At 45.3% G+C, this 15,480-nt stretch overlaps 1 protein-coding gene and 1 non-coding gene across 2 annotated transcripts; one reads left to right on the top strand and one right to left on the bottom strand.

The window, feature by feature from the left end:
* Positions 1–8,144: 8,144 nt before the first annotated feature.
* LOC123433784 lies at positions 8,145–8,283 on the bottom strand. The gene has a single exon (XR_006625097.1). It is a non-coding gene; the product is annotated as a small nucleolar RNA Z247 (small nucleolar RNA).
* A 2,616-nt stretch (positions 8,284–10,899) lies between these two features.
* Positions 10,900–13,574, top strand: LOC123427251 (phenylalanine ammonia-lyase). The gene is made up of 2 exons (XM_045111251.1): positions 10,900–11,488; positions 11,610–13,574. The coding sequence occupies exons 1-2, from the start codon at positions 11,094–11,096 to the stop codon at positions 13,354–13,356; spliced, it is 2,142 nt and encodes a 713-aa protein (XP_044967186.1). The 5' UTR covers positions 10,900–11,093; the 3' UTR covers positions 13,357–13,574.
* Positions 13,575–15,480: the final 1,906 nt, after the last annotated feature.

Raw genomic sequence — 15,480 nt, 5'->3', positions numbered from 1 at the left:
TGATGGCAACAATACAATACGTGCCTCGCTACCCGTACTGTCACTAGGTGAGGACACTGCAAGATTGAACCCAAAACTAGGCACTTCTCACATTGCAAGAATTACCAATCTAGTTGGCCAAACCAAACCAATAACTCGAAGAGACTTGCAAAGATATGAAATCATGCATATGAGAATTCAGAAGAGACTCGAATAATGTTCATAGATAATCTGAACATAAACTAACAATTCACCGGATCTCTACAAACCCATCGCAAAAGACTATTACATCGGATAGATCTCCATGAAGATCATTAAGAACATGGTATTGAAGATCAAAGAGAGAGAAGAAGCCATCTAGTTACTAGCTATGGACCTGTAGGTTTATGGTGAACTACTCATGCTTCATCAGAGGGGCAATGGAGTTGATCAATTCCCTCTCCGACAGATTACCGAAAAAGGCTCCTAGATTGGATCTCTCGGAAACAAAGGCTCCCGGTGGAGTAAAAGTATTTTCGTGGCTCTTTTTTGCAATACTGGAGTATTTGGGAATTTATAAAACAAGAATTAGGGTTAGGAGACCTGCAGGGGGCCCACAAGCCAGGGGGCACGACCACCCCCTAGGGCGCACCCTGCAGGCTTGTGGCCTCCCGGCAACTGCCTTGCCCCCTACTCCAAGTCTGTTACGTGTCTTCTGGTCCAAGAAAAATATTTTCGGATATTTTATTCTGTTTGGACTCCGTTTAATATTCCTTATCTGCAATATTGAAAAACACGGAAAAAACAGAAACTTGCACTAGGCTCTACATTAATAGGTTAGTCCCAAAAATAATATAAAACAACATATAAATGCATATATAACATCCAAAACATATAATATTGTTGGAAATATGCCCTAGAGGCAATGATAAATAGTTATTATTATATTTCCTGTTTAAAGATAATCGTTTATAATCCATGCTACAATTGTATTGAATGAAAACATAGCTACATGTGTGGATACATAGACAAAACAATGTCCCTAGCAAGCCTCTAGTTGGCTAGCCAGTTGATCAAGGATAGTCAAGGTTTTCTGACTATGTGCAAGTGTTGTTGCTTGATAACTCGATCACATCATTAGGAGAATCATGTGATGGATTAGACCCAAACTATGAACGTAGAATATTGATCGTGTCATTTTATTGCTATTGTTTTCTGCGTGTCAAGTATTTATTCCTATGACCATGAGATCATATAACTCACTGGCACCGGAGGAATACCTTGTGTGCATCAAACGTCAGAACGTAACTGGGTGACTATAAAGGTGTTCTACAGGTATCTCCAAAGGTGTCCGTTGAGTTAGTATGGATCAAGACTAGGATTTGTCACTCCGTATGACGGAGAGGTATCTCGGGGCCCACTCGGTAATACACCATCACACACAAGTCTTGCAAGCAATGTGACTAAGTGTAAGTCACGGGATCTTGTATTACGGAACGAGTAACGAGACTTGCCGGTAACGATATTGAAATAGGTATGCGGATACCGACGATCGAATCTCGGGCAAGTAACATACCGAAGGACTAAGGGAATGACATACAGGATTATATGAATCCTTGACACTGAGGTTCAACTGATAAGATCTTCAGAGAATATGTAGGATCCAATATGGGCATCCAGGTCCCGCTATTGGATATTGACCGAGGAGTGCCTCGGGGCATGTATACATAGTTCTCGAACCCGCAGGGTCTGCACACTTAAGGTTCGATGATGTTTTACTATAGTTGAGTTATATGTGTGGTTACCGAATGTTGTTCGTAGTCCCGGATGAGATCACAGACGTCATGAGGGTTTCCGGAATGGTCCGCAAACGATGATTGATATATAGGATGGTTTCATTTGGTCACCGGAAAGTTTCGGGCAATTCCGGCAGTGTACCGGGAGTGATGAATGGGTTCCGGGAGTTCATCGGGAGGGGCCCACCCACCCGGGAGTGAGCCCAAGGCACTAGGGTGGTGCCACAAGTCCCTAGTGGGCTGGTGGAGTCATCCCAAAGGGGCATGGCGCCACATAAATAAATACCAAAAGAAAATAAAAGGAAAAGGGAAAAAGGGGAGGTGGGAAGGAAGGGGAGGACTCCTCCTTCCCCAAACCGAATTGGAGGAGGAGTCCTCCTCCTCCTAGCGCCGGCGCACCCCTTGAGGGCTTGGCGCTCAAGGAAAACCCCTCCCCCTCCCTCCTATATATAGTGGTGTTTTAGGGCTGATGTGAGACAACTTTTGCCACGTGCATCTCAACCCTAGACCACATAGTTCTACCTCTAGATCGGATTTCTGCGGAGCTTGTGCGGAGCCCTGCAGGAGTAGATCATCACCACCACCAGAGCGCCGCCACGGTGCCGGAGAACTCATCTATTTCTCTGTCTTGCTTGCTGGATCAAGAAGGCCGAGATCATCGTCGAGTTGTACGTGTGCTAAACGCAGAGGTGCCGTCCGTTCGGCACTAGATCGGAACGGATTGTGGGACGGATCGCGGGACGGTTCGAGGGACGTGAAGACGTTCCACTACATCAACTGTGTTTATTAAACGCTTCCTACTGTGCGATCTACAAGGGTACGTAGATCCAAATCTCCTCTCGTAGATGGACATGACCATGATAGGTCTTCGTGTGCGTAGGAAATTTTTTGTTTCCCATGCAACGTTCCCCATCAAATATAATAGCATGGAACAAAAAAAATTATAGATACGTTGGAGACGTATCAAGGACCGTCTTGAGCAGGCTATGAAATTGGCGAAAATCACCCTCTTGAACCGTGCCGAAAAGGATGAGGGGAAACTTGGTCCTTTGAAAGAAAATTATTCCATTCTGATAAAGCAACTCAACTAGATGCTAACTGCCATCTTTGGTAAGATCTTGCAACCTTTATTCCTTTGAGCTTATTTAGATTGATATGAAGGAAAAAGGGGGCGACTCAAAGTGTACTTTGTCTTTTGTGTGTAGGCTGAACACATCAGTCCCTCGTGCATTTGCCTATTATGAAGCTGTTTTGTGTGTAGGCCGAACACATCAGTCCCTCGTGCAGTTGCCTATTATGAAGCTGAAGGCAATAAGACGTGCCCACCGATCTTGTGGGCCCTTGGCAGGTCTCTGGCGCCCATCTTCTCCTATATGGTGTCATTTACCCTAGAAAAAGTTCATAAGATTACTTTTGAGATGAAGCGCTACCGTCTCGAGGCGAAACCTGGGCAGGAGCACTTTTGCTCTCCGGCGGAGCAATTCCGTCATGGAAACCTCCCTGTGGGTGGGGGAAATTGAAGCCATCGCCATCACCAACGATTCCCTCATGGTGGGACGACCAATCTTCATCAACATCTTCACCAACACCATATCATGTGAAACCCTAGTTCATCTCTTGTATTTAATCTTTGTCTCAAAACCTCCGATTGGTACCTGGGGGTTGCTACTAGTGTTGATTACACCTTGTAGTTGATGCTACTTGGTTTACTTGGTGTAAGGTTATATGTTTAGATCCTTAAGCATATTCACTACATATCTCATCTTGAACATGATTACGATTTGTGACTAGTTACTTTTTTCTTGAGTACATGTGATAATTCTTGTTATAAGTAATTATGTGATGTTGGTATTCATTTGATATTTTGATGATGTGTATGTTGCTCTTAGTTTAGTGGTGTCATGTGAACGTCGACTACGTGACACTTCAACATATTTGGTCCTAAGGGAAAACACTCGGGAGTAATAAGCAGATGATGGGTTGCAAGAGTGATAAGAGCTTAAACCCTAATTTATGCGTTATTCCGTAAGGGTCTGATTTGGATCCATATGTTTCATGCGATGGCTAGAGTTATCGTAATCCTTCTTTTGTAGTTGCGGATGCTTGCTAGAGGGGGTAATCATAAGAGGGTTGTTTGTTCAAGTAAGGACAACAACCTAGCACCGGTCGACCCACATATCAAATTATCAAAGTACCGCACAAAAATCAACTAAATATGATGAGCGTGACTAGACAACAATTCCCATATGTCCACGAGAGTGTTTTGGTTTATATAAGAGAACTTCCAGTCTTCTCCTTTTCTACAAAAAGGATTTGGCCACCTTGCTGCACCTTAGTTACAATTATTACTTGTTACTCGTTGCAAATTACACTACTGTAAAAATATATATTACTGTTGCTCTCATTGCGTGCAGGAATCACTTTGCTGAAAACCACTTGTCATTTCCTTCTGCTTCTCATTGGGTTCAACGATCTTACTTATCGAAAGGACTAAGATTGATTCCCTATACTTGTGGGTCATCAGTGCATAACATGGTCATCATGCTCGTTTGGAGGATCTAGCAACTACACTTGGATTTAACCCACGGTAAGGAGAGCATACTTACTCAAGTGCCGGTTGATTTTTTGTAGAGTTATTTGAACTATATCTTAGATGCTCGAAAATACTCTACAGAGGAGATGATCAAAGGAAAGATGCATGCATAGTCAAGTGCCCTGAACTTTACCGTGTATAGCACCACCAAGCAATATGACTGAATTATCCGTGGATAGTTCTTTGGTGGATGCTGATGGAACAACGACAACCAGGATGATTTTGCGGAGACATGATGACTCAGTAACTTTTTGTGCTCTGTATGACTCCGGTCAAGATGTGACTAATCTTGTATATACAAAATTAGGAGAACTCTCACAAACCTTTGTGGAGACCATTTGTGTTGACAAGCCAAAGCAATCCTTTGATATTCTCAAGTAAGCTTTTATTGAGGTCGTGTGTTGGTTCTATTTCAGTGAAATATTTGTGATAGAGACATATGCATGTGGGCATTGGAGTTGGGATAAGGGGTAGATGTATTCGTGTGGGGTGGATTTCGAAGGGAAGGTTGCACAATAGACGGAGATCCTTTGAGAAAGATTGAAATGAATGTACTTATAGAATGATCCATATCGAATAGATACGGTACTAGTTTACACAGAGAATGTCTCATAGCACAAAAATGGCAGCAAATGAGTGCAACTTCGAGTAACAATGAGTTGATGCTTACGACTTCCTGTTTATCTGCAATGAGGCACTTGCGGCGGAGATACATGCATTTCTGAGAAAAGGCTAGAAACGTCGTACCCTCTCAGGCCGATGGCTTCGTGTTTATATAACAGGGTCGCGACTTCCCTGATAGTCTACAAGTAGCTGGGATTATAATCTTGTTAAACAAGAGATAGACCAGGGGGAAATATATTTAAGTTACATGGATAGAGATAAAGCCCAACAATATCTCCTAATCTAACTTGCGGTACAAGACTAGCTCCAACTGTCGTAGAATGCTATAGGATAGGTTACGTTTAACACCCTCCCTTAATCACAACTGCGTAGGTTAAGGTGACATTTGAATTCTTCAAGATTTCTTGTAGGCAATGCCTTTGTAAAACCATCTGCAACCTGGTCCCTTGAGTGTATGAACCGAATTTCCAATTGCTTGTTTGCAACTCGTTCCGTGACAAAGTGGAAATCTATCTCAATATGCTTTGTTCTTGCATGAAAGACGGGGTTAGCAGACAAATAAGTAGCCCCAAGATTGTCACACCATTAACAATGGGCTTGAGTGCATTTTACACCAAGTTCTCTCAACATGGATTGCACCCAAATAATCTGTGATGTAGCATTTGCTAATGCCTTATACTCAGCCTCTGTACTTGAGCTTGATACAGTTGCTTGTTTCTTTGCACACCATGATATAATATTTGGACCATAAAATACTGCTAATCCACGAGTGGACTTTCTGTAGCCTTCTTCCACTTTGCATCACCTAGGGCTTCATCAAGGGTGCTTGGTTTTCCTGTAGAGCAAGCAAGGCCAAACTTGGTTTTGTAATTGATATGTGGAATTACCCTTGATTGAAGACATGTACGTGGCGACAGAGTGTAGATTGGCGTAGAGAATCCAACGTCTGCAACGAGATCATCTTCTGTGGCTTTTGGTTGATGCAGAGTTGATGAAGACGACGCAGAAGATCCCGCTCCGGCAGCAGCGGAGGATCTCGCAGCAGCAACCTCAGCAACAATGTCTCGCTCCCCGGTCAACCGACCAGGTGATTCCATTACAGATTTGCGTGCTAGCGCAAGACCACACGCTGGCTTGGCATCACGTGTAGATGTGGGGCCCGCCTTCAGGCCAGCAGTTTGCGGCCACACGCGTGGTGGTTGCAGGTTCGTTGTCGTTGCGCGTGGAGGCCGACGCGGTTTCTGCAGTTCCATCGTGTTGCAGCAGCTCGAATCCCGATGCAGATTTGCTGCTGTCCTGCTGCAGCGAAGATCCAGAGGGGGATATGCTCCCTTGAGGCTGACACATAAAATGTTGCGTGTTTTGCATCATTTTCCAGCGTTTCTGCTCCACCTGAAGTATCTGCATCATCATAAGACTCATGCAGGATGTGAGGATTAGCCAACATATGATCATTACAATTATTAACCTCCCCACAATCAACTCCGGTAAGATGAGACGGTAGGAGTAAGATTTGTTGGCGAAGAAGAGCTCCAGCATTAGGGTGGAGATTAGCAAAGGGGAACTTGGTCTCATCAAATATAACATCACGAGAGATATAGACTCGACCACTGGAGACGTCGAGACACTTTACTCCTTTATGAAGAGGGCTATAGCCAATGAAGACGCATTGCTTTGCCCGAAACATGAGTTTGCAGTTGTTGTATGGCCTAAGATTGGGCCAACAGGCACAACCAAACACACGAAGAGAGGTGCAATCTGGTTTGGTGTGAAGCAGCTTTTCAGTGGGTGTTTCATTGTGGATAACACGGCTAGGTAATATATTTATGAGATGAACTGCAGTGAGGAAGGCCTCATCCCAAAATTTGAGGGGTATGGAGGCTCGTGCTAGGAGAGCTAGGCCAACTTCAACAATGTGTCTATGTTTGCGCTCAGCAGACCCATTTTGTTGATGGGCATGCGGACATGACACATGATGAGGAACTCCAAGAGTCTGAAAGAAGGAGTTTAGTTTTTCATATTCTCCTCCCCAATCAGACTGGACAGCTATGATTTTTGTGTCAAATTTTCGTTCAACGAGTGCTTGGAAGTTTTTGAACACTTCAAAAATGTCGGATCGTTTCTTAAGAAGATAGATCCAAGAGTATTTGATGTAGTCATCAATAAAGCTAACGTAGTAGGAATGTCTACCATATGAGGGAGCAGGTCCCCAAACATCGGAAAACACAAGCTGCAAAGGTTTTGTAGAGATGTTGGTAGAAATTGAATAGGGCAACTGATGACTCTTAGCTTGTTGACATGAATCACAAACTGTTTCAGCATTATGCTCTCCAACATATGAGAGTTTATTCTTTCTAATCAATCGTTCAACTAAAGAAAAAGCTGCATGACCTAGCCTATCGTGCCATCATGAAGAGGATAGTTTGGTGGCACTGAAAACTTGTTTATTGAATATTCTAATCTCCGGAATGTGTGGGTAAAGCCCACAGACGCATCTACCTCGATAGAGAACCTTCTTCGTTACCTGATCCTTGATCAAAAAGAAGAAAGGGTGAAACTCAAGGAAGACATGGTTATCAATGGCAATGCGATGGACAAAGAGCAGATTTTTGGAAGCACTAGGAACATGCAGGATTTTTCGTAGGTGAATTTTTCTGTGGGGAGTTTTAATAATTGAATGACCAATGCGACAAATCTCCATACCTTCTCCACTAGAGTGTGGATGTTGTCTTTTCTGCGGTACTTCTCCCGCATGGTCACCTTCTCAAGTTCGCCGGTGATGTGGTTCGTGGCTCCACTGTCCACGTACCAGCTTGTGTTTACTCCATAGGAGCCATCAACAGCTCCGGCCACCTTCTCGTCCTGGGAGGAATCACCATCATCATCAAAGCGATACCAACAATCCTTGGCCGAGTGTCCAAGTTTGCCACAGATCTAACACTTGACAACATCTGATCGTTTTTTGGAGGAGGAGTTTTGGCGGCCCTTGTTGTTGGTGGAGGAGGGTCGACCACCATTGCCGCGGGAGTCACCGCGGTCACCACGTGAGTTGTTGTTGTAGATCCCTTTGCCGCGGTTTGTTCCACGGCCACGACCACCATGACCGCGCGTGGCGGCATTAGCCGATGACTTGAACCCACCGGAGTTTGCGCCTTGGAAGAGTGCCACCCTTTGATCAAAGTTGCCCATCTGAGAAAACAATTTGTCAAGGGTGACAGGTTCGGCGCGTGCGTCGAGGGCGGAGACGAGCGGCTGGTAATCCATGTTGAGGCCAACCACAATGTAGGAGATGAGCTCGTCGTTGTCAAGTGGCTTGCCGGCAGCAGCCATCTCATCAGCCAGGGAGCGCATATCCGCGAAGAAGGTTACAACAATTTGGTTTCCCTTCTGCACGTTCGTGAGGGTGATGCGGATGTTGTTGACGCGGGACATCGACTACGACGAAAAAATGTTCGCCAGAGCGGTCCAGAGTTCGTGTGCATGGGAGATCGAAGTCACCTGCACAAGAACTTCCTTGGAAAGATTATCCAGGAGGTAACCAAGTACCTGCTGATCCTCCCAGATCCATATCGGATGAAGGGGGTTTGGGATGAACTCCTCCTTCCCGTCCTTGTCCTTGGTGACGACAGACTTGACTGGCTCCTTCATGGTGCCGTCATCGTAGCCATAGAACCCCGCACCTGTGAGCTCGGTGTAATTTGTGTGCCCAGAGGGTATAGTTAGTGCGGGTGAGCATTTTGATGATTTGGCTGGAGAGGCCGGGGTTGGAGGTGCTGGAGGAGGCCATGGCGGAAGCTTAGGCGACAGGAGATGGAAAACTAGATGTGATGAAAGAGGTGGCTCTGATTACCATGTGATAAAAGGCTAGGAACGTCGTACCCTCTCAGGCCGACGGCTTCGATTTTATATAACAGAGTTGCGACTTCCCTGATAGCGTACAAGTAGTTGGGATTACAATCTTGTTAAACAAGAGATAGACTAGGGAGAAATATATTTAAGTTATATGGATAGAGATAAACCCCAACAATATCTCCTAATCTAACTTGCGGTACAAGACTAGCTCCAACTGCCATAGGATGGTGTACGATAGGTTACGTTTAACAGCACTAACAATCGGTATGGTGTTGGTCCGTTAGAATACTGAATTACCAGTTATGGTTTAGTCTGACACCTCGACTGCCCTGTTGTGTCTCTACGGATCGAGCTTGGATCGTTGGGTTTATGGTCATTTAGTTGCTGACATTAACTCTTTAATGATTGGTAGGGAGTTTATTTCCCAAAAACTTTATAGGATTTAAAATAGAGTTGCAAATTGCCTCACAAAGTATACTTGCTTTGAACGTGGACAGAGGACCTCCATGTATTGATGATCTCTTTCCTCTCAATTGTAACTCTATTATCACTAGTAAATGTGTAACTTTGTTAATGTTAGAGAGGAAATTAATTGCTCGTTGACATAAGGTTGGATATTAATTGCGTCTTAATTATGTGATTAGCATATATGTTAATATTAGATATGTTACAAATTGCATGTTAAATGCTTACCATTGAAGCAATAGATTTTTGGATTAACAAGATTTGATGATCGAGATCAATTAGATCTACCCCTTTGAGTCTATTGAACGAGTAATAAAAATATTGAACCTTTATCCGGTAAAAGAATAATTAGTGTCGCACCCAATAAGTTTGAATATTGATCCATACCAACATTGCCCATAGTATGTTAGATGCTTCGGACCGAAGATTGAAGAAACAAACAAGTGCATCACAACATCTACAGCTGGATCCCCCCATATCCTTCTCAAACGTCCAGGTAGACCGTTCAATCACAAAAAAGTGACCTAGACGGGCCTTTCAAATCGGCCTCAAACGCCTGGATTGACCGGAACCCTTCAAACCCGTCCCAAATATGAGGACGATATGAGGCTGCACGGTCACACCCGGGCACGTCCGGGCACCCTCGTCCACGTCAAAGTTATCTCAGGCTGTCCCACACGTAGTCACACACCGGAGCTCTTGTCCGTGATGACCGAGCTGAGAAGTCGTAATTTTGCCCGTTGGGGCGTCGTAACTTTCCGTCTGTGGCCGAGGCATTATAATTTTGTGTGACGGGCGTCGTAATTTTGCATCGGTCACCGGGGCGTCGTAATTTTACTTGTGGGAGAACGTAATTTTATGTCGGTTGCGGGACATTGTAATTTTGCGTGACGGGACGTTGTAATTTGGCGTTGACCGTGGAGCGTTGTAATTTTACGTGCCTGGGCGTCATAATTTTGTATCTGTCGTCGAAATGTCGTAATTTTACATGCTAATATGTATGCTAGGAACCAGATATAAGATACACGAACGTGGATAACAAGATTTGAAAAAGTTTTTGGTCAGTGTCCGCTACCATGCGTGAGGCTGGTCATAATGGGAATAACTTAGGTAGTATCACATACTTGGGACTAACAAACATGTTGATGTGACAAATAATTAAAAAAAGTTAAAGTAACATAGATAGATACCGTAATATGTTAAATGATACAGTATGCTACTATGTGTCGAGATCGTCTATGATACTAGTCTATAATACTACCTTTAAAATAATATTATACAATAGTATCATATAATAGTATCATATGCATGATAATATTATATGATACTCTTTAGTATGACCAGTGTCAGGGCTCTGCCTCTCCGGTCACCCTCCCGGCGCCACCAACCCCCGTCGCGCTCGATGGACGCGCACCAACCAGTTCCAGTTTTGCCCACGTCGACTGAGTACAGCTGCCACGAAGAAGCCATCGCTGCGCGTCTCTACGTAGCCACCAGCCCACCACCCGCTCCACCAATCCAGTGGTCAACCCGGCTGTCCAGTTCTACACCAACCCATTCTCACACCTACTACCTCCTCAGCCGCGGTGCGCTCCTATTTAATCCCTCCCCTCCCTCCATTCCCCTCCAAGAAGAGCCTCAGCTTCATCTGCAGCTACAGCTCCTCTTCAACACAAGTCTTTCTTCAAGACACAGATCAATCCAGATACACATACACCTGCCGACGTCTAGCTAGTCTACTTTCAGAATCCAGACACATACACCAGCTAGTTCACCTGTTTAGAACTACTTCTCTGCATATCTCGATGGAGTGCGAGAACGCACACGTTGCCGCCAACGGCGATGGCCTGTGCGTGGCACAGCCGGCGCGGGCCGACCCCCTCAACTGGGGCAAGGCGGCGGAGGAGCTTTCCGGGAGCCATTTGGATGCCGTGAAGCGGATGGTGGAGGAGTACCGTAAGCCGGTGGTGACCATGGAGGGCGCCAGCCTGACCATCGCCATGGTCGCCGCGGTGGCTGCCGGCAACGACACCAGGGTGGAGCTCGATGAGTCCGCTCGCGGCCGTGTCAAGGAGAGCAGCGACTGGGTCATGAACAGCATGATGAACGGCACCGACAGCTATGGTGTCACCACCGGCTTCGGCGCCACCTCTCACCGGAGGACCAAGGAGGGCGGCGCTCTGCAGAGAGAGCTCATCCGGTACGAATTAAACTTCAGAACCAGTTCTACTTCTTGTTAAGCATTTCTGTTAGTTATGTGTACCAGACTATGAATTGAGTTATAGAAGTCTTATTTTTTCGTGTATCGGTTGTGTGTTCAGATTCCTTAACGCCGGAGCCTTCGGCACCGGCACCGATGGCCACGTTCTGCCTGCCGCGACGACGAGGGCGGCGATGCTCGTCCGAGTAAATACCTTGCTGCAGGGATATTCAGGCATTCGCTTTGAGATCCTGGAGACGATTGCCACACTTCTCAATGCCAACGTGACACCATGCCTGCCGCTCCGGGGCACGATCACCGCGTCTGGTGACCTCGTACCGCTTTCGTACATTGCGGGCCTGGTCACCGGCCGCCCAAACTCCGTGGCAACCGCTCCAGATGGCACGAAGGTTAATGCCGCCGAGGCATTTAAGATCGCCGGCATCCAGCATGGCTTCTTCGAGCTGCAGCCCAAGGAAGGCCTTGCCATGGTGAATGGCACGGCGGTAGGCTCTGGGCTTGCATCCATGGTGCTTTTCGAGGCTAACGTCCTTAGCCTCCTTGCCGAGGTCCTGTCGGCCGTCTTCTGCGAGGTGATGAATGGCAAGCCGGAGTACACCGATCACTTGACCCACAAGCTGAAGCACCACCCTGGACAGATCGAGGCTGCCGCCATCATGGAGCACATTCTTGAAGGCAGCTCCTACATGATGCTAGCAAAGAAGCTCGGTGAGCTTGACCCATTGATGAAGCCAAAGCAAGATAGGTATGCACTCCGCACATCGCCTCAGTGGCTTGGCCCTCAGATTGAGGTCATCCGTGCTGCCACCAAGTCGATCGAGCGGGAGATCAACTCCGTCAATGACAACCCACTCATCGACGTTTCTCGTGGCAAGGCTATCCACGGTGGCAACTTCCAGGGCACACCTATTGGTGTGTCCATGGACAACACCAGGCTTGCCATTGCTGCGATCGGTAAACTCATGTTTGCCCAGTTCTCAGAGCTAGTGAATGACTTCTACAACAACGGTCTGCCATCCAACCTCTCTGGCGGGCGCAACCCAAGTTTGGACTATGGCTTCAAGGGTGCTGAGATTGCCATGGCGTCATACTGTTCCGAGCTTCAGTTCCTGGGCAACCCTGTGACCAACCATGTCCAGAGCGCAGAGCAGCACAACCAAGATGTCAACTCTCTTGGCCTCATCTCCTCAAGGAAGACTGCCGAGGCCATTGACATACTCAAGCTCATGTCCTCGACATTTTTGGTCGCATTGTGCCAGGCTATCGACCTCCGCCACCTCGAGGAGAATGTCAAGAATGCTGTAAAGAGCTGTGTGAAGACGGTGGCCAGGAAGACACTAAGCACTGATAGCAATGGCCATCTCCACAACGCACGTTTCTGTGAGAAGGACCTTCTGCTCACAATTGACCGTGAGGCGGTATTCGCATACGCAGATGACCCATGCAGCGCGAACTACCCACTCATGCAGAAGATGCGTGCAGTGCTTGTGGAGCACGCCTTGGCCAATGGTGAGGCCGAGCACGACGTAGAGACGTCAGTGTTTGCCAAGCTTGCCACGTTCGAGCAGGAGCTCCGTGCAGTGCTGCCAAAGGAGGTCGAGGCCGCCAGGAGCGCCGTGGAGAATGGCACTGCCGCACAGCAAAACCGTATCACGGAATGCCGGTCGTACCCGCTCTACCGGTTCGTGCGCAAGGAGCTTGGAACAGAATACTTGACTGGAGAGAAGACGAGGTCTCCTGGGGAAGAAGTGGACAAGGTGTTCGTTGCCATGAACCAAGGCAAGCACATCGACGCACTTCTTGAGTGCCTCAAGGAGTGGAATGGTGAGCCCCTGCCTATTTGCTGAACAGAGGATTGAGAAATGGAAGGGTAGTGTGCTCAGATTTCTGAAAGATCCAGTGATAATACCGTTTTTTCTTCCAGAGCTGGCAATGCATTGCTAAAGATTGCAATTGCGTGACTTGGTAGTGTTGGGTAGCCAGTAGAACTTTTCTTATTTAAGTTATAAAAGGGTACAGTGTGTGATAAGTTTGATGATAAATATACTGGTTCAAGAAAGTAAAACTCGTGCCTTCTAGAGCTGCCAGTGGCAACTCCGTACTTGCTAGTTCTATCAACATTGTACGAGGCCTTCTCTGAATTCGCAATCTTGTATCTAGTTTTTGCAGTTTCAGTAACTAAATTCAGTCTAGACTTTAGTTCATCCAGTGTTCCGACTATTAAAGTAAGACACAAGAGGATATGTCACATAAATGAAGATCCTTACACCAAAACCACAGTTAGTTTACTGCTCATCTCAAGATGTTCATAACCAAGGCACGTATACATAAAGTTTCTCTGCGCTTCTGAAGATCGCACTATTTTTCTGTTCTAATCATACATAGGCAGGAAATACATATGAACATTGCGCGACTTTGTATTCTACTCCTTTTGGTGTTCTTCAATCTACACGTATCGAGAGATCTGCGTTTACATTGACTGTCCACGAGGCGTGTATGTATGTCCCTCTGCACCGGCCACCATATCCTGCCAACTAACGCGCCGCATTTTATCACTACCCTGGGCGGCTTGCGAATTTTATCACTACCCTGGGCGGCTTGCGAATCGATTTATGTGTGCTTTCTTCTTCATACATGCATGCATGTATATAATAGTGTCATCGGATTTTTTTTAAATGATCAAAATTTAAAAACTTTTATCTCTTAAACCGTTAACTCGATCGATGATCCATTTTTACAGTTGAGTTTGTTTCGACGAAATCTTCAAAAACTAGATCCCACATCGACATGTTTCGACAACTTTTTTTTTGCTCGTACTTACCACATTTGTTGCACTTACTTGTCATATTAGTAAATACTTACTAATCTGATAAAAAATAACTTAATCGCCATATTTTTAAAAATTGCGTATAATATGACATATCGACATAATCAAACTCGTAAGCACAAACAATTTTTTCAGGCGATTACACGCAAAAATATGACAACTCAACATATTTAAAACCGGTGACCACAAGAATATTTGATCACCGTTTGTAAATATGACAACTCGACATAGTTAAACTAACAAGTACATAAAATAGTTTCTGGCAAAGTTGTATGTAAATATGACAAGTTGGTATATTTTAAATTGACAAACACAACCTATAACATGCTTTTATACCATGTATAATGAAATCTGCTAGAAGGCTTTTTTGTAGGAAACAACATTAAAAAGTGACAATCAAGTTATTTTTTTCACGCAAATAAGTCGTTAATAATATGACAAGTGGGTCCAAATATGACAAGTATGAACGAAAAACAATAGTTGACGGAACATATCAACATGGGATCTAGTTTCGAAGAACTCGTCGCGAGAAAGTCAATGGTGAAAGCGGATCATCGATTGAATTAACGATTTTGTAGATAAATCTGTTTGAATTTCAAACATGAAAAGGAATCTTGCGTGCGGTGTTGTATGTTTTCTAGTCACATCGATTGAATTAACGATTTTATAGATAAATCTGTTTGAATTTCAAACATGAAAAGGAATCTTGCGTGCGGTGTTGTATGTTTTTTAGTCACCGGATAACCCATCCATGTGGTCCATCGGACAACTTTTTTGGGGCCAGAGAGTGATTGGCGGGAGGTGCCACACTTAAAATGCATTAGTTAGGAGATTAGTTGACCGCCATACGGTAAGTCCATATGCGGCGCCGTTACGGAGTGACGTTCAACAAACTTTATGACATCACATTCAACCCAACAAACATATATAACACGCAACCCTACAAGATAGCACAAGAAAAGGCAGGAGTGTGATCGTTCATTTCGTGAACTACTTGTTGTAGCTTGACGAGAACCCCATCCATTTCAGCCTGATGCTTCTCCTTCCACAGTTTCCTCAATACTGCAACAGAATGATAATTTTGTAAATATCATCGGCACGACAACGGCGAAGCTTGGCCTCAAATAACATCTCGCCTCTTTCG

The sequence above is a fragment of the Hordeum vulgare genome, chromosome 2H, assembly GCF_904849725.1.
Source record: "Hordeum vulgare subsp. vulgare chromosome 2H, MorexV3_pseudomolecules_assembly, whole genome shotgun sequence".
NCBI lineage: Eukaryota > Viridiplantae > Streptophyta > Magnoliopsida > Poales > Poaceae > Hordeum > Hordeum vulgare.
The sequence above is the reverse complement of the archived record's forward strand: the minus strand, read 5'-3'. Positions and strand labels throughout refer to the sequence as shown.

Coding starts and splice junctions, on each gene's coding strand:
- LOC123427251 (XM_045111251.1), top strand. CDS start 11,094: ATGGAGTGCGAGAACGCACACGTTGCCGCCAACGGCGATGGCCTGTGC. Junction 11,489..11,609: donor CTGCAGAGAGAGCTCATCCG/GTACGAATTAAA, acceptor TTGTGTGTTCAG/ATTCCTTAACGCCGGAGCCT.